The 23,776-nt window shown below is 37.9% G+C and overlaps 1 protein-coding gene across 1 annotated transcript in view; it reads right to left on the bottom strand.

The window, feature by feature from the left end:
* TENM3 (teneurin transmembrane protein 3) overlaps positions 1-23,776 on the bottom strand; it is a 312,368-nt gene that overhangs the window by 63,149 nt on the left and 225,443 nt on the right. The window contains exons 8-12 of the mRNA XM_059469963.1: positions 20,816-21,026; positions 20,201-20,302; positions 19,862-20,056; positions 18,330-18,530; positions 15,287-15,472 (exon numbers count right to left, since the gene is read on the bottom strand). Of these exons, the coding sequence (XP_059325946.1) occupies positions 15,287-15,472; positions 18,330-18,530; positions 19,862-20,056; positions 20,201-20,302; positions 20,816-21,026 (895 nt within the window). The remainder of the gene's footprint in view (positions 1-15,286; positions 15,473-18,329; positions 18,531-19,861; positions 20,057-20,200; positions 20,303-20,815; positions 21,027-23,776) is intronic.

Genomic DNA, 23,776 nt, shown 5'->3' on the forward strand with positions numbered 1-23,776 from the left:
AGACAAAATTAAGTTTGATTTTTAAATTTTTTTTTCAAAGTAAAAAGAGATGAGTGCATAGTGCAAACACAGCTGTGTAAAATGATACATTTTTCTGTGCTCATAGAATAGATCATTATTTGCTCTATGCAGTATTGATTAATTACTGGCACCAATGATTAATCTCCCTGTTACTATGAACAAATCCCTCCAAATTCTTAAGCAGGAAAATGGGTATGATTTAGACAAGTAATAAAAGAGAAGGTTAACTTTATCTGGTCTCAGAGTTGCCGTGTATTCATGTGAAATTACAGTCTGTTAAATAATTGCACAAAGTATAGGCCAGTTTTAATGACTATACTTTATGCCAAAAATACATTCCTTTTCACAGAATAAGCAAAGCCCAGGAATAGTGAAGCAGCTTAGCATCTATTCTAACAAACATTAGGATTCAGGCTGCATACGGATGGGACAGGACCAACAGGATTTCCAACTCAATGTAATAGCTGTGCGTATTTGATTACTTAGGACGGACAAAATGAAATACCATAAGGACCACAATAAACATTGATAGACTGAACAAAAACACGGTAGTGACGTGCTTCAAGACAGATAGCAGAGAGTGATTTTTTGTGACAATCTCCCTAAGGCTTTTGTGCTGTTACCTTTATATCCTATCTTGTCTGCTTTTATGGCCAAGGAGGGAAAATTTGGGAAACAATTAACATAATTTAATATATCCAAAATCGATAATTGTTTTCAGTCTAACATTGCATTAAAAAAAACAGTATCTGTCACTTCCTAGTGATGAAATCTGGCATGCAGCCAACATGATCTGTATGAGAATGACAACGCTATAAATATGTAGATTTCAGTGCTCCTTATCTATGACTGTGATAAGACACTGACAGAAGCAAGTACAGATATGGCACTAACTCTCTTATGAGAAGCAGCTACAAATCAGATATTTCTGGAAACAACAATTCTCCGTAAACTTGCATCCAAAAACCCTAAGTAACTGGGTAAACAATTCTTCACATTTTAGAACACCTATCTCTGTCAACTAACCTACTGATCTATTTTGTTTAAGCTTAGAGTGGTTTTTCAGAAGCAAGTTGCTTTTTTCTTCTAAAGAATTTTGAATTTACTGACTCCTTTCAACCTTGTAGCTCCAAATTACAAAGATACAGAAAAAAGTTATAAAGGGCGCTTAACTCTTGTCAAATCACTCTTAGAAGGCAGAGAATCAGGAAAACCTCTTGTGAGGAAGGATGGGTATGCTACAGTTATGAATGTTGTGCCATCATGCCAGGCTGAAATTAGTCTTGCTACTTTTATTCCTTCAGACTGCAGCTGCTAATAGTATTTGTTAATGTACTGAGATCTATTTCTTCATAGCATTTCTTCTATTTGACTTACAAAAGACTTACATATATAATTGCAATACTGACAAAGCAATTTAGGAGTCAACTGGGTACACTCAAGACTTATTGTGTGAAAGCCTGGATATTGCCATCAATATTGCCATATTCTAATGAAAAAACACAAGGAATAGGGGAAGATACTCAGGGAAAGAGGGGTAGGAATATTTTAAACATTTTTCTAAATCAATTTTTTACCATAACTGAAGATAAAAGAATCTTTGCTGTTTCATGGTAGGTTTTTGCATCCTTGAACCTCTTAATAGAAAATGTTGCATAGACGACAAAAGATTTTTCTAGATTCATACAAGATACAAGTCATAATTTCCTGTAGATTTTCTACATTCAGATAATCAAAAGCTTAAAAGTCTCAGGAAATCTATTGATATATCAGTATATAAACACACACATCTCTATATTTGATCTGTTCTTTAGAACTAATGACACTTGTTCTGTGACAAAAGTATCACTTGGCTTTGTTTCCTTGATATTTAGGGTTTTGTAGGCAGAGGTTCAATGACAAAACTAACAAAAAAAAAAGGTACAAACAGCAAATGAATACTATCTTCAGTTATTGGTTCAGATTAAATCTGATACATGTATACAGTTTGTTCATAAATGTATAATTACTGATAAAGTGTTACCATACAACAAAAGCAAATTTTTGAGATGAGTTGAAAGCCATATGAGTTATATATATAATCCATGGAATGTATGTAAGAGAAGATTCTTTGGCCCAGACTACTATGTTTTTAGCTATGTATTAATATTTAAAAAAAAAAAACCAAGATAAAGTAGTAGATAAAGGCATGTCAAAGAGCAAATATACAGTACCTTTCACTATCTTATCCAAATAGTGAGCTTGGGAATTAAAAAGAAAAAAAAAAAAACAGACAGACATTTCAGAAGTGTCACATGAAACAAGAATTGTTCAGAATTCACATGCAAATCAAGCAGGTGCACCTGACATGAGAGGCCTTACATTACAAAATGAAAATGTATTTCAAGGCTTTTAAAAATGCAAGAAATTCTCTTTTCAGCAAGCATCGTCATGAATCAATGAAACTGTTTTAGAAAGTAGGCCTGCAGAAGCAAAAGGGAAGCTACATTTCCGAGACTACATTTTCTTCTGACTTGTCTTGCCATGCTTTGATTTTTTTTATATAATAAAAATATAATCAAAACTACCTTAAAAATTCGATTTTCAACACAACACAAGAGCAACTCCTTAGCATGTGAGCTTTAAAACACCAACCACACAGAAGATTTTTGATTTGCAGGTCACTCATAACTCTGACAGCATAACCAGTACACTATCTTATTTCTCAATGGATTAACAGGATTCTTAGGAGGGTTTTTTTTTCTTCTGCTTCAATTCAGTCACAGTTATTATTCTAAGCACACAAACCAAGTATGTAAAACAAGCTGAATTGTAAATAAGGGGTGGAAGAGGGCATAGTGAGGTTAGTAGTGTGATGATCCATTTCATTTTGAAAAGCAGGTGAAAATTAAACAGGCTTTAGATGTATAAAAATAAATAACACGGTATATATAAGAATAGCAAGACTTCTTTTTGTAAGTTATGACACTTAAGATTTCACAAAAGATTTGAGGAGGCAGATGGATGAATGACATACAGAGCATAAGAAGGATTTCAAGCAGCAGGGCCTACTTTTAATACATGAGACATAGCACAGATGGGTAACATATTCCCTCCTTCCTTCCAGGAAACAGACATCAACTGCAGTTGTGTGAAAGGGGTTAATGTCATACAGCAAAGCCACCAGGTCCACTGCAGGCTACCAAAGCCAGCCAGCCATGCCCAAGGAGATGGGAGACTGCAGACCACGGCAGTGGGAACAGCCAAGCTGAGCCAGGAATGTTGGACTCCATCCTCTGCTTCTGCTGGGGACAAGGTCTCTCAACACAGCCCCCCCCCAGCCTCTTTCCTTTAAAACTTGACTTTCCTAAATCCCTGATGGATGATGGCCCCTGTCTGGCAAGTTCTCTGTCATTGCTAGGATCCCTTTGGGTGGGTAACAAAGGCCTTTCCTGCAGTTTGGATGAAGAGAAAAAAGCTGCTCTGGACTCCAAGGAGGGAGGTGATATATATCAGGAGGCACTGCTACAACTAAGAGGAGAAAATTTTCTAGTTCCTTTTTCTTGAAGAAAGTGTCAGGTGTCCACTGCTCAGCTTTTTTCTGCTTTTCCCCTATAACAGTGAGATTAATGCCAGACAAATTAAGATGAAAACATCAATTACAGAACATTTAGAGCAGCAGCAACAAACTAGGTAGCTTTTCACATTAATCACAAACAAAAAGAAATATGATACAGCTACATTTCAGGGTGGATCAAATTCTTCTCTTACTCATCCAGTATAATTCCCCTTGCTTCTACACAGCTTAAAACATGGTTTAGTATGTGTGGAGGAATAATCAAGCTCTATTTCATAAAATGAAAGCAATCAAGTCTGTCTGGGGAATTCATCTATCCACCAGTAAAACATTAAATGCCTCTTCAAGTGTAAGGATAGGTAACAGAACACTACAAAAACCTCCTAGGTAACTGAAAACAGTCCCTGTAATCCCAAGTCCCCCACATTATTTATTTTCAGAATCCAATCTTCATTAAAAAACCCCAAACAAACAAACAAACAAAAACAAAGCAACAACAAAAACCCCAAACCACCCCCCCCCCAACCCCAAGAGAGATTAGGAAAATGTTCTTTTCAGATTTTCTTTTTTATCCAGCAGTCTTATAAGAAGTCAGCTCCAAACCACAAAACTGTAATTCTCAGAAAACAAGTTCTACCTTCCAGCATCCTTTTACTCATGGTCAGCTGACATTAAGGACAATGTTAGAAAGTGTTTTGGTTAATATGCAGCATTATAGAAAAACCACAAAGCAGAAAATGAATGACAAAAACTGTATAACTTTGCAGTGAAGTTTAACTAGCCATGCTGTCTTCCTTATCTTCACAGCACCGCAACTGAAAGAGGAATGAACCTGCGTGGAAATACAAAGTACAAGCCTTTTCCCCCCTTTGTATAGAGAATTCTAGGTGGGATTTGGAGCACTTCAGTAGGATGGAGCATCTCAGCAGGCGCTCCTTGCAAGATATTTACACATCTGGCACATAAAGGTTATATAAAATTAAAAAGTCTAATTACAGACCAGACAATATACCTACAAGAGTTTTCTTGCAGAGTTTAAGACTGTGCCATTTAAATCTTGCTATAATCTCCAGGAGTAGAAGGACTTCCCATAATTCCAAGTGGAAAAAAGAAAAACAAAAATGAAGACAAGATTTGTACATTTTCTAGGCTACTCAAAGCCCAAGAAGATCTAAGTGGCATTCAAAATTCATACAAAATAAAGCAGAAATGATGCCATTAATCTGTGTGGGTCTTTATATAAATATGTGGCAGATAAATGATTTTACTAAGAAACAGTAACAGTCAGGCAAATTCACACTTAAGACAGCATATTTCTTAACTGGTCAGAATCCTGACTTTAAAAAAAAATTATTTGATGTCTCCCATTAATTTCCTATCAGAGATGTAAGCCAGTGTCTTCCTTACTCATATACTGCTTCCTCCAGTTATGACAGAATAGCCTAAGAATAAAAGTACATATTAAATCTATTTATTCCAATCAGCTCCCGTTTAAATCAGCATGAGTCACATACCCATTGATTTGATGTTCCTTAATTGGTCCTTATAGCACTGCTTTATTCTGATTATTCTGTCATTTGGCACAAATGGTGACATGCTTCTAAATGGTGTACAGTGAATTTACATCTCTGTTAGTTTAATTCATTACTCTCCATCAGATATCTTCACCCATCATAATCTTTGTAATCTGTACACTAGACTGTAACATGCCCTGTGTTTTTGTAATGTATATAGAGGCCTGTTACAGTGTCAATTCAATAGCTTGAGAGTCATGAATTACTTTGCCCTTGCCTCATTTCCACTAATACAATCACCTCTCTCCCTTCCTTACTGCATTACCACCTCTTCCTGTAAAAGGAAACAGAAGGAGAAGATAGAAAGAGAAAAGAGAACCAAAGAGGGGGGGAAGAACAGAACCAAAGTAGGGAAGAAAAGAGAGATGACGAAGAAATAATTTCAGTATTGGCAACAACGAAGAACGCTGTTCTGCTCCTCTCAGAGCAAGCTCTGCTTCGCTTCCTCTCCTCATCCCCCACAGCTCCTTACTGCACTTCCCATTCCCTGGGGAATGACTGCAGAAGGATCTCTGCTGCTCACACAAATTCCGTGCTCTCTACAGGAACATGTGAAGGACATTCCTTGCATCAGGCATGTTTACATTCCTACATAACCTTGCACCAAGTGTCACACAGTGAGACAGCAGGTTTTTCTTGGAATGAAAACTGACTGTAAGCAAACTACACTATGTTGTTACCATACTGTTTCCCTTAAGCTTTCCACACATTTATCTGTTTAAAGGTAGAAAGTTTTAATATCTTCACTTATTTTTAATAATCTTTTGTATTTGTATAAACTTTGTTTACAATCCATATGCCAAAAACCCTTGAACACATCAGAAGAATATTATGATAGTAGCCATGCCGAGCATCCAAAATTTAGGCAGTGATGGATTTATGGCTACCTGTGCAAGTTTTATACATTTTTTATCTTGTGAATGTGCAGAGCTCACAGTCCTCATTCAGCACTCATTCTCTCACAAACAACAAACAGTGCCCTAACAGGCACACTAGGCTGACCTAAACAAAGAAGCAACAGTTCTCTTTCAGAGTTTCCTATTACCTTCCTCCTTAAGTCACAATTATTTAGCACACTATCTTCATACTACTGTTGTGAAGAGAACTGGTGTTCTTACCTCATTTTACCAGTAACTAAAGCATAGAAACATCAGAGTGAGAAATCTCCATTCACTTCACTACAAGCACCTCTGATGTGATTTTCTGCAGTACTTAGAATTATATAGTATTTCATACAGGAACCAACATTTTAAGCAAATCACACATGTGCAAATCTTGCTCCCAGAAAGTGAAGAACAGTCAGAGAGAACTTCTTTACAGTCTATACTTGTGAGCAACTAACAGTAAATACATGTTCGAATCAAGAGTGGAATCCAAGTCTTCAAAATCATCCTTACCCAGTTCATCCTGTGCATCAGTTTCTTATGAACATTACACCCTGTGCAGCCAAGTAGTGGCAGGGGATGAGGCACACACTTTACCTGGGGTTTCACAGGTACTTGCCAGCAGAAGAAAAAACTTACTGAAAGCTTTCGAGAAAATGTAGTTTTAAACAAGTTTTGGTGCTTGTTTTGGGGAATTGGTACAAAACTCAGGGCTGACAGTTCTGTCTGGCTTTTCTAATTTACTCAATACTCAGTCCACGGTGGTTTGCTTCTCCTGACATGGCTACCAGATCACCCTCATTTCCTCGCATTTCCACCCAGCCATAGTTAAACTATTTTGACATTTAAACCAACATTTTGAACATAAAACCCCAAAACAGCCTTGTATTATTTAAACCCAGCATTTCTTATCCTAGGGAATACCATACTGATTCCTTTAGGCAACTGCTTTCACTCCCAAAGAACAACTAAAAAAAGCATGCATCCATATGCAAATTCAGAGCCGCTCCATGCCTCTACCAAAAACTTACAGAAGTCCAGAATTCACAAAATTTTAAAGCCACTCTTGTAGCCTGTCTTTAGAAAGGTTTACTCATGTCAAATTCAGCATCTTCTACTGTGCTTTCTGCCTGGCAAACTGGTTCCTAACTTGGATTTGTGCAGCTGATTATTCTTAAGGATAGAAGCCAGCATTTGTTGAATTGCACCTCATTTTTCTGCATAGTCTGTGCTATTTGTTAAAGTAATTTAAAATTCTTGTCCTGTCTTCCAAAGTGCTTGGGGGCAGCAGGCTTTGGTATCATTTGCAAATGCAATTCCTCCTATTCATCACTGAACAGTACTGAAAGCACATGTTCTTCCACTGTAAGCAGCTCATAGTCATCATCCATTCTCTGAGTTTGTAAGAACCTTGTCTTAGACAGACCATATGTTCAGAGCATTGCTGCCAATAGAGGAGGATTACAAACACTCTCTCCTTTTGATACTTTTTTGCTCCTAAATTTCCCTTTGCCCTTCTTGTAAAGGAGACCACATGGATAGAATTACAGTTTCACACAATTTCACTTTTTTCCTCCTTACAACGGCCAAAACACTGTTGTCACCCCAAACTCCTATCTTGTTAATCATTTATGCATTTTAAACATTTGCAGAGAGGTCTGACATCACTGCAATTTATCCCTTGCCCAAATTGCAACTGTTCTTTGCAGCAATCATTTATGAGATTTGTATACAAAGGCACATAAGCCCCTTATCCTTCACATTTTTTGTTCTGGACATCATCTCAATTTTACTCTAAAGTAAGATTTCTAACCATTATTACTGGAAAGCTACATATGTATTAGAATAAAAGGTTCAGTTATTTTTAGGATGTAGTAGACATAGGAAATTTGGGACTATTGGTAAGATCATGAGCAGTGCTGTTTCCTACTTAATATTAGTTTAGGTGGAAGAGGATTTAGAAGAAAGATTATATACCATTAAGGGGTTAAAACTATCACACACGTACAGGCTGGAAAAGTTAATTTGAATCAACAAACTTGTGAAGACCTGCCTCAGATACAGGTAAAAACCTGACACATTAAGAACTGCATAAAAGATAAATTTAGCTTGAAACCACATTAGGGCATGGATCAGGATGGGAAGCATTACAGTTTCCATCTTTCTCCCTGACTGAAAGTATTTAGAGAATGTGGTCTGACCAGCATGCAACAATAGAATGTACAAAAAAGCACTTACTCTCTGGCCACTTCAGCTCAAATAAGATTCACAACAGGCTTTAAAATTCTTCACCTCTCAGAGGATTCTGCTGCTTTCTGAAAATGTGCCTAACTTGAACTTCACATTTGGTCCTCATTTAAATGCAAATTAACCAATTAGCAATTTAAAGTATGCTAACAGTTAATTTGTATTTGAGATACTTGGTCTTGAAATGTGTTAAGGCCTGACCAAACTCTCACTTTTTTCATAGCTCCAAAAATGCATGCTCCATCTTAAATTCACCTGGTAATTGAGTTTTTTTATGGTTACCACATGTACAGATATTTGGAATATTCAAAGCTTGGTCTGGCAATTTAATAACATGCCCTTTAGGCACACGAAATACAAACCCCAATTTTTTTCTGAATTTCATGAAATCTTGTTAAACTGTGATTATCAGTCCTCTGGATGCCAAGAAAGTAATCATGTCTTCTTGCAGGCTTTTTGCATTGAGGGGCTAGGTATAAATATTGCTGTAAAATCCCAGCTGCAAAGCAGTCAGGTGTTTTGAAAGTAGGGTGTCACTCACAATACTATGGTGAACTAATTGAGACTGGATATAATTAGTTTTGAATACTTGATTGATTTTATCTGATAAAAACTGTTTGTCAAAGGTCATGCCTACATTCAGACACAATCTTATTTTTAAGATGAAACTTGTATTCAGGCATGATTCCATGAACCCATAACTGAAAAAACCCACAAATTTTGGAATTTCGATAATTACGGAATATATCTGTACAGAAGTAATTACTACAATTTGAGGGACAGAAAATTTTAAAAGAATCATAAAATTTATGAAAAATTCCTGTGCATGCAATAAGGTACAATAAATATGGGAAGCATTAAACAGCTCTGCAATGTGAATATCGTCAGGAATTAAACTTCAAGAAAAGTGAGCCATGCTTGGCAATTAGCATCAGCACTGAAATGACAGTGGCCATCACAGTACTGGTTTTCTGTGCTGCTAATGTGCAAATGTAGAGAAGATAGACCAAGCCCTCAAACTGGTTCATGACTTACTCTGTCGAGCACATGTGTCAAAAATGTATAGTGTAATGATATACAGCCATATCAAGTTTTCTATAAGCATCTCATTTAATTAACTGAAGGAACACATTTATCTTGCTCTCTGATCTTTATACAGAGATAAAGTGTCATTTCCCTGCAATCATATTTGAAATCTGTAGTATAAGGAGCCCCAAGCTAAACACGTGCTGAAGGGAACAGGTGCAGGCCATCTAACTTACTGGAGGAGATTCTGTCTCAGCATTCCTCAACACTTGCTGTACTTTGGTGCTTATGCTCATCTGATTGTGGCCACATGGAAAACCAGCACACTGATGCTTTCATGCTTGTCCCCAGACAGAAAACCATTTTAATCAGTCACCAGTACAGTCTGTGCTAATGGAAACACACTTAAAGGGAAGCGCTCTAGACTTCTTTTTTTCATAATTCTGAATATCAAACCCAGATGATATTCCAAATTTTCTGGCTAAAATAAATGAAACTAGAAATTCCTTGCTGAGGAAAATTTTTTTTTTGTTTGACTGATTTGAATGTCATGCTACTTTTTTTCTTGCAAAGAAAAAGGTTAAAATAAATAATTTGCCTTTTTTTTTTCCTCAACTAAATTTTAGGGGAAATTCTTAGAAAATAAACCAATTAGATCCCAGTTCTCACTGGAATATAAACATAGGCTGTACACTTCTCAGTGAACCACCACTGGCTTTGATTTTCAGTTCTGCACACCAGGTAAAGCAGTCTCATGTGGCACTCAAAAGTAGCATGGAAGTACCATGATGCTAACTTTAGCCCTCCTGAGGGATTAATATGAATGCTTAATGCCATTAATCCACATTTGCTCATTTATGTTTAGCGATATGCTTTCCATGCATACATATACAAATATTAATTTTGGATTGAAAGATAATCGTTCAACATGATAACAATTAAACAGCTGTAACCTGTCTTGTGTTAAGTAATGGAGCTGCAGGCAAGCTAAAAACAGATGGTCTTACCCACCCATGCTTAATGTTAAAGACTTAAAAAAGAGGTGTTGACAATTCTGAACAAGAAGGCATAGTTTTAATGCAAATTGGCAAATTTGCAATTTAGATTATGATAAAGCTAATTTAGTCTATAGAAAAAATTAGGCTGCATTGTAAAAGTGAGTTGTTTCACAGCACATCAATATAACAGGTTCCCAACAACATAATTATTTACTAATTTCATTCAGCTAAGTGAGTTTAATGGAAAAGCAGCTGGAAAAGTATTCATATGTATGGGCTTCCTATGAAAGTTACCTTATATACTTATGGTACATGACAGTATATCACAAAAAATAATAGACTTTCTGAAATAATATCTGTTCCAATCTCATGAAACAACTACTCAGACAGGAGAGGGTCACTGAACTCATTGCAAGCCAGGACAGAAAGGAAACAAAAACATACTTTAGCACAACTCAGTTATGAAAACTTAATTACAGGGCAGATTTTCATCCAGGCTATCACCTAGGCACCAGCTGTGCATCTGCTGTCTTGTATCCCATTGAGATGCAGGTTGAGCTTCAAAATATAATACATGGATGTTCACCTCAGACCCATGAATGTCACTTGCAGACCAAATAAACAATTGACACCTGAGTTTCAGTAGCTCTGCAGTGAACTGTTGATTTAACCTGTTCTCATACAGGGGATACAGGAAATTGTGAAAATTACATGAAACATTTCAGCAGTGCCTGTTGTGACAGGACAAGGTGTAATGGTTTTAAAGTAAAAGAGGGCAGATTCAAACTAGACTTAAAGTTTTATTCAGTTGGATGGTGGAACACTGGACCAAGTTGCCCAGAGAGATGGAGAATGCCCTAGAAACATTCAAGGCCAGGCTGCATGAGGCTCTCAGCACATGAGGCTCTGAGCAGATCTATTTGAAGATGATGCTGCTTACTGCAGGGGGGCTGACCTCTAAAGGTCCCTTTCAATCCAAATTATTCCATGATCCTATGAGTTTATGACTACAGTTCTCCAGAGGGAAGAGATTATAAGCAACTTAGGTGCCTTAAACTGTTTAGTGCTTGAAACATACATTGCCTATATTTAGTTCAAACCTCTAAGATGATAAACAATAGCACCAGTGTTTGAGTTTTGCTAATTCCTATTAGATTCATTCATCAAAATGCTGAGCAAGTACTTATCTCTGAACATCTTTGATATAAATATGTGGAAGGATGCATTCAGAGCAAAGGCAGTGGCTCACAAGCGCTGACAGCAGGTGAGGTATGGAAGTTGCACCACCCTGTGCCAAAGGCCCATAATGGAACAGTGGGTATCAGCAACAGACAGCAGGTTCACTGCATCAGTCCAAACAATCTTGTCCACCTCACTATACTCATTGCTTCAAACAAATAGACCTCCCCTCCTCCCTGCTTTATTTAGTCTACTCTGTTCTCTATCACAAATGAAAGTATATAAAATACATATGTATATTATTTCTCCAATCCAGTCCTGTCATCTTCAGCCTTAGGGAAACCTTGAGGTTCAACCCAGATAGGCAGATGTCTAAATTTTTTTTCTGAACAAAAAAAAGCATACCTTTGCAATCACCTACAATTTTTCTTCCCAACATCCCGAAGTATTGAAATAAATTTAAAAAAATCAATGAAATAGGTATCAGGCAGTTTAAAGTAATTAGCATTTCCTAATTCCATTTAAATATTTTGAGGTATATGTAAAAATCAGCATAACTCAAGAAGCAATCTAAGATTTAAATGATATTAGAGAGAAATACAACTAAGGACTAACTTGCTTTAATAAGGAGACAGGTTTTTTCCTTCATGCTATGTTTTAACACATATCAACTTACAATGCAAACAGTGGGCTAACTGAAAATGAGACTGGACAGACAGTTATCATTTAAGAATACATAAAAATTGTCAGCTGAGGTACAAAACATTTTTTTACCATTTTGAATGGCATTCATGCTTTACAAAAATACCATAAATTCTTTCATCAAATGAGTTATGGATTGAGATGATTCAGTATATATTTCAGTTTGTGCCTCTGTGAGTAATGCATACACATCTGCCCCATTTTGAACATCCAGAGGTCTGGAGGGCTACTCCTTTCATAAAAAGTGAATAAAGTGAATTGCCCTTAAGATTTACAGTTTCTTTGCAATATTCCTTTCTCAAAGAAGCTGTTAATTTTGGCTGCTGCACTTCATAGGGCTTCCAGCTAATAGCTGCAACAAAGAAACACATTTGCATTTCTAAAATACTTCACAGTACCTCAGCTAAACGGTTAATGACTTTTAGAAATAAGAAGGGTACAATTGCTTATTTTTAGACATATAAAGGGGGAGTGAGTAGGCTTCTTTCATACACATAACACAAATTATGCAAATATTCTGCTACTAAGTAGAAAGTTGTAGGTAGCATAAAATGCCTGGATTACATATGGAGGGTGACAATAAAAAATTGGTTTGCATAGTCCCTTGTGCTTTGAAATTCATTGCTCAGAAAGAGCTACTACCTACTGTAGGGTAGATGAGAGAAAAGCAAATTGACTCTTCATCTGCCAAGCGAAGGAGGCAGCAATTTTTCCCCCATGAAGCTGAAATACTGCTGGAAATGAGCAATAAAATGACCTGGATTCTCTGTAACATGGAAAGAAACAGGTCTAAAAAAATAAATCTAACAGCAGGCTAAAGCCTGTACCTTGTTACTTGCCTTGGAGGCTGTAAGGGCAGTATAAACAAATCAAACTATCTTTACAGCAGCAGCCAGAAAGTAAACACCCATTTAAAGAATAAACAGGTGGAAAGACAAACCTGCTTGCCCAGTGCTGAGGAAAAACTTGTTTGTGCTTAATATGTTGGAAAAATTGTTCAAGAGCAGTTCATCCGTGTATAACTGCAACCCTTGAAATGCTGCCAAGGTCAGTGAGACCAACAGCAGAGTGATCTGCTGAGTAATTGCTCGTTGGCAAGTTAAGGCAGTCAGGGGAAAGGCTTTATCCGACTTCTAAATATTTACTTTCTTTTATTGTTCAGAAAGCAGTTCTCTCCCCACCTCTCCACTCTTTGTCAGCATGTTTTCTGGAAGCTCCTCAAAAACATTAACCCTATTGATTCTCCCTCTGCTTCTGCAGATGCATCTTGATTACCTCTCCCTCATATGTTCGAGCAATTTCATTAGTAAATAACAAAAACTCCAACCCAACCAACCAACCTTTACAAATCAATTGTGATTGCTGTAAAAAATAATTCTGAAGTCAATCTTATTACTTTCACACCTGACTCCCTTCTGAAAAAGAAAACCTTGCCTCATCTTCTGGGCACAGTGACGTGGGTATTAATTAACACAGCTGTAATAGGCCCTCATTTTCCCTGCCCTCAGAGCTCTTATTTACCACTGCTTCTCTTTTGCAGCACCACCACCTGCCCCTCTGCCAGGGCTGTAAAATACCTGGGAGCACAGCTTGTGTTTTGCTATTTTCTAGATACTCATTATAGTATTTTTTAGATACTCATGTCCCTGTTATGGCTTAGCTGTGCTAACACATTCAGAGTTAGAGCCTTTCCAAAAGTTCCATGGAAGTTAAAATTCTCCAGGCTCTTTTTCGCTTGTGGCAAAAGCAAATCATGCTACATTCACATCCACTGCAGTTAGACTTATGTCCTATCCTGTTGCTTCAGCTACATCACCTCTTTTAACCATCTCTTCTCCGTCTATCCAAACACAGGACCATGTGAGATTTTTTACTTATTGGACTTTTTTTGATTATTCAGATTATCCATGATTTCCTCATCACTCAGTTATGCTTGCCTTTGTCTGACCTGTGGCTACTTCTTTTGTTGCCAATTCAATCCACCTCAAAGTGGCTTAGCCATGATGCTTCTCATACTTGGGCGATGTGCCCCATGAATACTGCAGTCACAGGGTTAGTCCTGGCATGGCCTCTAATGAGCTTCACGCAATGCTCTCCACTCACCAAAGTGCAAATTAGTCATCTCTTATATGCAGAGCATTGCCAGTTCCTCTGCCTGGGCTTCCTACCTGTTGTCATGCAGAAGTTTTTCTATGTGGCTCTGCCAAGATAAAAAATTGTTTGGATAGGACCCCACTCCACTGTTACAGACCTGCAGCATCTTACACAAAGGGGCATTAGTGCAGAAGGGAATTTCTTAGCACTACAGCTCCATGTTTTCTTAGTGCTCCTATTTATATGCATGATTTCTCATGCTAGCTCACTGTCAAAGCCTGTGTAGTGGAGAAGGATATCCTGCTCTATACAGGACATATAGACTCTAAATGACTGGGTACAAAAAGCTCCATTGAGAATGGTATAGTAACTTCCAAAGGTTTTCAGGCACTAGAACTAACTTGGTTACAGAAACTGTAATAAGGGTGGCTTCTTCCCAATCAGCTGTATTAAACTGCTGTTACATTATTGACACGTAAGAAATTTGACAGTATTCTAAAATAGAACATTATGTTGACAAGAAGATAATTTTGGGCAGTTAGGTATTTTTTACATGGCGGAAGAGACATTTTTATGTAGGCAAGTCACTTTTTAGTGCTTCTTCTCTTTAAAAGAGAAAAAAAGAAAGAAAAACAACAGGGAACTTCATTTTTAAAAGACATAAAAATAGAATCACATAAAAATAGAAAAGCACAAATCAAGTAGTATATTTACCATTCAAAATAAAAGTAACCTCCCCCTCAGTGAAAGGCAGTTAAAGGGAAAAGATTGAAGAGGAAATTCTTCCACCTTCTCTTCATGGCAAGCTAGCTATGAAGAACTTGATCAGCCATTATATAACCATTTCCTTTCTTAAAATATCAATTCATTTTCACAGACTGACACATGCAAACACTCTCTTTGAAGAAACACTTTCAAAGCGATACACTTGTGATGGAGAGGCGGCCAGCAGCGCCGGCCGGTTGCGCTTTGCAGCGCGGGCAGGGTAAAGCGCAGGCAGCCTACCAATGGTGCAGTGCTCTCCGTTCCATCCCTGGCTGCACTCGCACTTGCCGTCCTTGCAGGTGCCATGCTCGGCGCAGCGCGGGTGGCAGGCGCGCTGGCTGCAGGCCGCGCCCGTCCAGCCCTCCTCGCAGCGACACGCGGCGCCCACGCACACGCCGTGCGCGCCGCAGTCCGCCGAACACAGCTCTGCGGGGACAGGGAGAACAAGAAAGGCATGGCAAGAATAAGAAAGGCAAAACCTTTGAAAGCTAAATCAAAGGAATTTACTGCGAAAGACATTTTCACTTGCGATTCAACAGAATAGAGAGCACAGTTTTATCTCTTTGCTAATGCTCTTTTGGTTAGCTGGCAGACTTAAGTGATGTTTAAATGTTCACAGATCTTTTGCTAGCTTGCGGTAATTTTGAAGCATGTTTCTTTGTGGTCACGTTTGTCTTAAGAGTAACCTTTTGTATCTTAGATTATATGGCACTCATACCTACCAGAAGTTACACTGTACTCACAGTGACAAAATGACAAAATGTAAGGTATACCTTGATCATTGTCTGTGGTGAATCTACTATGACGAAGTTCAAATTAGCAAGGTTTCCCCTCCATACTCTTCTCCCTGCTTTCTTTCAAAGTTGAAATGTGCCATTACTGACACAGTTTTCGTTATAAAGAATCAGCCTTAGTGAAACAAATTAGCACTATGCTGACACACTGACACATCTGTAAAGTATAAAAGATCATTTTACTCTTTCACTTTCAGTAAATTTGTATCAGTGACAGCTATGAACAGTCTGGTTTCAATAATAATTTGTTAAAAAAATAAATCAATATATAGCAATTTAACTTGTCATTTACATATAGTAACAGGATCTTGTATCTGATAGAATAATTGAAAAATATGTTAACAGCCAAAGGTAGTCAGAGGCCAAACAACACATATTAAGTCTCAGCTAACATAAGATGATAATTTACACTGCCAGATTTTGTATTTACCATTTTGGTTCATTTAGTCAGACTCCAGCAAACTTTACTTCTGCTTAGCAGAAAACAGAAAAACAAAGTGATACAATACAGCCTGAGGGACTTTTTAGTTCCTTGGCATGCAGCTGGCTGTAGCCATGTATGGTTCACAGAAATACTATATTTAAGTTATTTTTTTCTTGCAAAAGACAGCAAGTAGTTCAACAATAAAAGATCAAATCATTTTTAATAGCAAAAGAAACTTGCATTCAGTGCAAGAAAGGTTTCCAGTTTCCTCATCAACAGTGTTTTTCTCTCTGCTGTCTCAAAGTGCTGCAGAACTTAAAACATAGTATCAAGGAGCTGTGACATTTCCTGTAAGAAACAGCCCAAAACCTTTATGGAGAAAGACAGCTGTAATTTCCCCCTCCTTTCCCTCCCACCAACTATATAGCATTTTATATCTACTTTGAATTAAATTTTTGATTAAAAGATGCAAGATGGTTTGATTAACTTGAGTCACAAAACGTCACTGCAGCTCCAAGAAAGAAAGGTTTATTTCTCTTCAATCTAATCAATTTTTCATTAGGGTGAAGGTGTTTATCAGCTTTTAGCACACCAGCTTTGAGCAAGGTGCGTCAATCTTTGTAATGAATTTATTAATTAGAGTTAATTTAATTGAAGTGGAATTGAAGGGCTAATTAACGGACAAACTGCTGATGAAGATAGAGGAAAGCTCTGCTGATTTAAAACCTATAAAACCCTCTGATGGAAGTAACTCATTCTTTTCTTCATCTAACAGCTTAACAACATGTTTATGGGTAAGATTTACTTTTTTTAGTGTACTGCTTTGAAGGTCATTTTGCACTGCTTCAGCAAATAATCTCTGCATGTTCTTACAAACATTCTTTTTTGAGTCTGACACACTTGAGATATTTGAGATCAGAAACATTTTATGTTATTTTAAAAACAAATCATTCCATGAAACATAAGTCAAAGATGAAGCGTAACTGGCCATCAAAAAAAGCGCAGAGGACGTGTCAGTAAATAGGGCATCCATGTTTTGCCTGAGAACTAGACAGGGTCTAACACAAATAGCCATTTTTAGTGCTAGAAACAGAAAGGGATTTTTTCTTCTAAACAAAATTCACAGAAGACAACATTTTCTTCTCTTTGTCACTTTTTTTTGAATGTTTGGAACTCAATCACTCCTGTATGCATAAACCATTATGAAGTACCACAGATCCTGGTCAGGAAGTACATTTGTTTCAAAAAGATGGTTCCTCATGAAAAAGTTATATTTATTCATAAGCTGGCATAAACTCAGCTAGCCCATGTGTTCAGTTTTCATTAACAAAACGTCTGAGTTCTTAGATGAACTGGTTTAGACAAATACATGTCTCACAGTTAGACATGATTTCTTTTTTGATATGTGGCTACCAAACAAGATTCTAAAAACTCGTCTTTGTCAAAAAGCTGCTGTCATACTTTATAAATATTTAGATTTTGCTCTCTGTGCTGGTACCTCTAGTTTTCTCCTTTTGTTTCTAAGCTCTGACTATGGTTTTAATAAGCTCAGTTCCATATTTCAAGAAATTCCTCTGCTTCTTCACTCGTACCAATTCCTTCCACCCTGGCAGCCTGCATTCTGCCTTGAAAGCTGTTTAAGACTCATTCTTGCATTCCCTTTGCCTTCAAACTTGAATGCTCTCTGTTTTTCAGGAAAATTACCTCAAATTAGCTGGAGAGATTCTTAAAATGCGAATGCCCCTGGTTTCACTAGTGTAGTTTTAAGTTTCTAAGTAGATCTGTTAGGAAATATCCATATCATGCAAAGAACATTCTGAGCTTGCTTGTGAAATACCTGAAGTTGCCAGACGAAGGCAGTTAAAAGATACAAACAAATACATTGATTTTCAAATCTTTCAAACACACCAATTATTTTGAACCTTTGAATCAATTTACAGTTCATGCTGAAGTCAACTCCAAGAGATCAATCAGCTCAGGTCAGGTCCTAACCCAGTAATGTCATTAAAATGCTGCTATTCAAGACATCAACATTTTATAAAATGCCAGTGCTTTTAACTCTTACCATTGGAGCAATCTGGACCTGTCCAGTTGGGGTCGCAGGTGCAGCTCCCGCTCTCCTGCAGGTAGGTGCCATGCCCAGAGCACTGGTCAGAGCACATTGTCTTCAGGATCTCACAGTTGCTGCCCCCCCAGCCCGGGTTGCAGTGGCACTCGCCGTGGATGCACACACCGTGGCTGGAGCAGCCTGGGTCCAAGCAATCCGCTGCAGGGAGAGGACAAAGAGCAGCTTAAACCTGTCAATCCTAACAACAGTAATTAACCCAGAGGTGCTAAGGGCACTTCTGGGCTTCATTCACATTTAAAGACCTTAGGAAACAGGCAGCATTGCACCCATCTGGAAAGTAAACAGTATGCTGAAACTGAGAAGTTCACCTTTCTTTCATGGCAATGAATGAAGAAAAGACAGAGTGGACTATGATCTCTTTGTGCCAGCCTCCCTTCTCTGGCTACAAGGTAAATCACACTTTGTCCTCACTTCTTACATAGCTGCAATTTTCCTTGCAAGAACACTTCCCTTTCACACCACTTTCTGATCCTGTAAATTTTGTGCATGCACATAAATGACATCAAGACAATTACAGGTTACCACTGAATCAATGGAGAATCTTTCAAGGTTTGATAATTTTTCTGACTTACAGCAAGACTGGCTTTGGGACTTGGGTAAGTGATCTTGATTCTGCCTAATCATAACGGAGTAAGTGTTGGATTCTCTGCAGCACTATTCCCTGGTACTACTGACCCAATCCACTACCACATAGTTGTGACAGCTATACAGGACCCCCAGATTGTTTCAGAAATGAATGAGTTGCATACTGTCTATCTGTCTTAATTCACTTGTGCTTTAGATGATGAGATTTAATTCAGCAATTTGACTCAATAAAATGTTACACTTGTAGGGTCAATGGCCTGAAAATTTAATTCCAGAGACTTAATTGCATTACTTTGTATGTGGCAATCAATAAAATCAATTTGATTGGGGAAGAAAATAGCAGTTTTTAGTCCCTAAAAAAATAGAATGGAAAATGAACTGCATTTTGCAGCACACCAGAATGAATATTATTATGCATATCTCTGTAATATAAGAATAATGTATCATTTTCCCCCCTGATGCATTTGAATCAGCACTTTCCACAATATGGTCAGTGGAAAAGACTACTAACAAATGCAATAAATTAATGACTACTCTATACTTGAAAACTTCAATAAGAACTCCTACATATGTGTTTCATGTGCTTTCTTCTTAGCTGATTTCAGCCAGATGAAACCCAAATATACTGGTAAGTAAAAATATTATATGCATGTTACTTTGAATTTTCCCACTGCTTACTTGAGAATAAATAACGTACAATAACTCTGTAGAATTCAGCGATACTAGTGATTCCAAACTTGATTTGTAGTATTGTAAAATGATTTTTGAAGAAACAGAGTTAGTGCATAAGACCTACATCCAGAGCAAAATTTATAGAGCCAGATGTGCCAGCTGTTAACCTGACCAAAAACAGCTGGTGCTAGCAAAAATATTTACTCATTTACCTTCTTCACAGTTTTCTCCTTTGTACCCAGAGTTGCAGGCACAAGAGCCCATGATGCAAATGCCCCGTCCCCCACACTGGGGATCGATGCACTGACTCGTAGGCACGTCGCACTCGGTGCCCTTCCAGCCACTGTAGCACAGGCAGCGCCCTTTGGAGTACTGCCCATTGCCACTGCACAGCACCGGGCAGGCTGCTGCGGAACACAACACAGCACAACTATCAGAATAAAGATTTCACCAAAGCTTTATAAAGAAGAACATCTGAGATGTTGCTTTTCTGATGTATTTCTCTTCATGCTCACTTAAACTGACTTGAGAAAAGCATTGGGCTGATTTACCTCTTGAACAATCGGGGCCCAGAAACCCGGGAAAACAATGGCAGGACCCAGAAACACATTCACCGTTACCATGGCAATTTCGGGGGCATTCCACCACAGACTCTGGAAGGAAAAAGAGAAGAATAATTCACAGGTACCCACTGCATGAAGTAGCTATCATTTGAGCCACTACTAACTGACAGTTTGTTCTCACTCTGAGAAGTGTTTACATTTGTTTTGTTTGGAGAGCATAAACAGCTGTGATTTCCTACTGCTGATGCCCCCACTATCTTATACTCCAAAAAAAAGGCTAAAATTATAAGTGTAAAACTACATGAGGTCCATACTTAAAATCTAGTCCTGTACCATTTCATAAATACTTCAAAACAGCATCCTCCTTTCAAGCACTGTTTCACTAGAAGTACTTATGCCTTTGACTAAGAAATTAAAACCCTTATGCCTTAGATCAAGGAATTAAACTATGGACTCTGTGTTTTATTCTGAGTAGCAAAAGAAACACATAAATGGAAAACCTGCAAAAAAAATAGATCATTTAACTATGAAAACCTTTCTATGAATTCCTAAAAGCCTGACCCCAAGCTAGTGTTTGGTAAGAGCTTTAAAGATTATGCTTACCTATAATTATGGTATTAAAAGACACCTGCTCTGCATTTTTCCCATCATTATAAAAGGCCAGGTGCCAGATGCCAGAATCCAAATACTGGATAAAACCTGCCTCGTGGAGGCTGACGGACCTCGCCTGCCGTCCTGCTCGCTCCGACTCCAGCAGGTTGCGTTGCTCCCTCGCAATCAGCCGGCTGCCATCCAGGAGCTCCACAAAGTCATACTGCAACGAAGCACAGAACAGAGCTTGACAGGGCCATGGCACCACCCTGACAACATGTTGTATTTAGACCAAGTTTCCTTCTGGAGCAGGGAAGGAGGAGCTGAAACCAACCCTTTCTTCTTTCTTTGCTCCTTGGTAAGCATTCACATAAAATTACCAACTAGTTCTCATGCTTATCAGGAAGACTTTTTCAGTAGAAAGTGGCCAATGAACCCATTTCATACACTGGGGGAAGAAAATAGCAGTTGAAATGAGTCTGCAGTCATGACTGGCACCATAATTACAGATGAGAGCTAACTTTCAAACTGTATTACATACATATGGGCTAATAATAATAATAATACTATCCGATACCAATAATCTACTTTTCTTAATTTAATTCCAGATGAAGGATTAACTGCTCAATCCCCCTTTTGTATAGTCTGGAATTTCTGAGGAAGGAGAGCAAGAGCTTTACTTCTCATCACAGAAGGTCAAAACAGGAGAAGGAAAGCAGAAAACATTGTAACTACCAAAGATGACAAACTGAACAAGCCCCATGGTATCCCAGGTCAATGGACAGCACATACTGAATTTTAACAGCTAACATGGGGCTTGGAAAAATGTAGTAGCATCTGAGCTGATAAAACAAGTAAACTCACAACACAAGTTTTTATGCATGTTATGCACCTTAATTAGGTCTAAGGCACCTGGAGGGCTAAAACTGCTCCAGGCCCTACACTGGTTTTACACTACCTGGAGTCTGTTCTCAGGGCTTGAAAGTTGTCTTCTGCATGTTGAACATGTAAAGATCAATACATATAGAGCAAAATAAAACAGGTAGGAAAACTGAAGAGCATTCTTGCTTATGGCAGAGGGTCTCTACTTTTACAGCTAAGACTGTTCAAAGTTTCAGTTCTACTGTGACACACGTTTATCGTATGAAGTGAACTGTAGCACATAAACCTTCAATCTTTCCACATGTTGAAGATCTCTCTCAAATGAAATTACATCCAGGGCCTTTTAGAGTGAAGGCCAGCATGTGAGCCACTGATTCACCTGAGCTGGGATAAGATCAGTTCCTAGGACCAGAGGATCAGTGATTTTTGACCCTGACTTGTGACCTTCAGACACTGCTCCTCAGACAAAAGAGAATATGATAGCTTTTATCCCGGAACAAGGGCTTAAGTACTTATGCTCTCTTTTTGAAATTGCAGGCCAAAATTCACTGGTATTGTAAGATTGCTCCTCCCCAGTATTCAGACTCATTGTCCCACCAGCCAGGATGCGAAGGAAATGCATGGTTAATATGACTCTATCAACACCTGAGACGCTGTTCCAGCGATGTCTGGAGGAGCACACAGCACACAGTGTGATGAGGATGCGCAGGAGCCGTGCCTCGGCAGCTCTGTATGCGCTGCACCGCACGGAAACCAATGCGATCACTTTGGGAGAGCAATTATTCAAAACCACTCAACACTCTCATTTGTCAGAGTATTAAATATTTATCTTATTTTGTAGAGAGAGAGAAACAATTTTGGCTTTTTTTCACTCCTGCCTCTCCAGCGGTTTTAGTATTTTTAAAAAGGGAAGGCTCAGGGAGCTCTGAGTTTTAACAGGTCACTCATAGACATTAGTTGTGACTTTGTAATTAGTATATGGCAAGAGACCACTTTTGTAGAAGGATAATTTCAGATTAAAACTGTATTTTTGATACAGGAAGAAGTGGCTACACCAATTTATTGGCCACTAATGGCAGAGAAACACAGTACAATTCACAATTTTGTATTTGTAATGTAATAAGGACATATGCTGTTATCAGAACACCATTTTAGACTACACTTAAAAAGCCATACAGAAGGGAAATCACTGTTCATTTTGTCCCCCAGCAAAAAAAAAAAAAAAAAAAAAAATTGATCTTAACTAACCCTTTTAAAGGCTGCTTTTTTATATTTGAGACATGGCAACAAAAACAGACCGGAAAACCAATTATCTTCATAAGCAAAACCATACCAATTTTATTTTCCTTCTATGAGGATAAATTTATTTCGTTTACATTGAGTCTAAATGTGATGATTTGCCTTACCACTCCATACAGTTTTGCTTTAAACCAAAGTCTCTTTTTTATTCCTAAAAGTCTCTTTAAATAAACATATTGATTCTCTGGCTGCAATGGAACTGACATTTTTAGAAAGTGTCACAAAGACTTTCAGGCTTGCATTGATTGAGTTTTGAATGGACAGCCACCGTCAATTATTTCTGGTTGATTTATTCATGATTCCCCAGAAAGAGAGCTATGCATCTCAGATCAGTCTGTGACACACAAATAGTAGCTGTGCTTGAGACTAATTTTGACACCTAAAGAGAATAAAGCAAAACAACCAAAAATTCTGTCCTGAATACGATGCATCAAACCATTTCCTACATGCTACATCTCTATTATTTTGGATTATGGGACAGCACAAGAGTTAAATTTTCTCCATTCTATTACTGTTTAATTAATAGAATTTTCAGCGTTTTATAGAAATAGTTTATATACAATTCATCTTATTACAAGACAAGGGCGTAAAGACTTCTTGAAATCTGTTCCAAGCTTATTTCTATCATACTTTTGTTATGTCCCCTGCAATAGAAGGATAATTGGCACCAGAGGTTGTACAGTTAGGGACAGATATTGACTACAGTGTCCTCTTACTCGCTGTAAGGTTTTAACTAGGTACAAAAATGAGGTGGATAAACCAGCAAAGGATACAGGAGAGAAGTGGAGAACA

Source organism: Ammospiza nelsoni, chromosome 4 (genome assembly GCF_027579445.1).
Source record: "Ammospiza nelsoni isolate bAmmNel1 chromosome 4, bAmmNel1.pri, whole genome shotgun sequence".
Lineage (NCBI taxonomy): Eukaryota > Metazoa > Chordata > Aves > Passeriformes > Passerellidae > Ammospiza > Ammospiza nelsoni.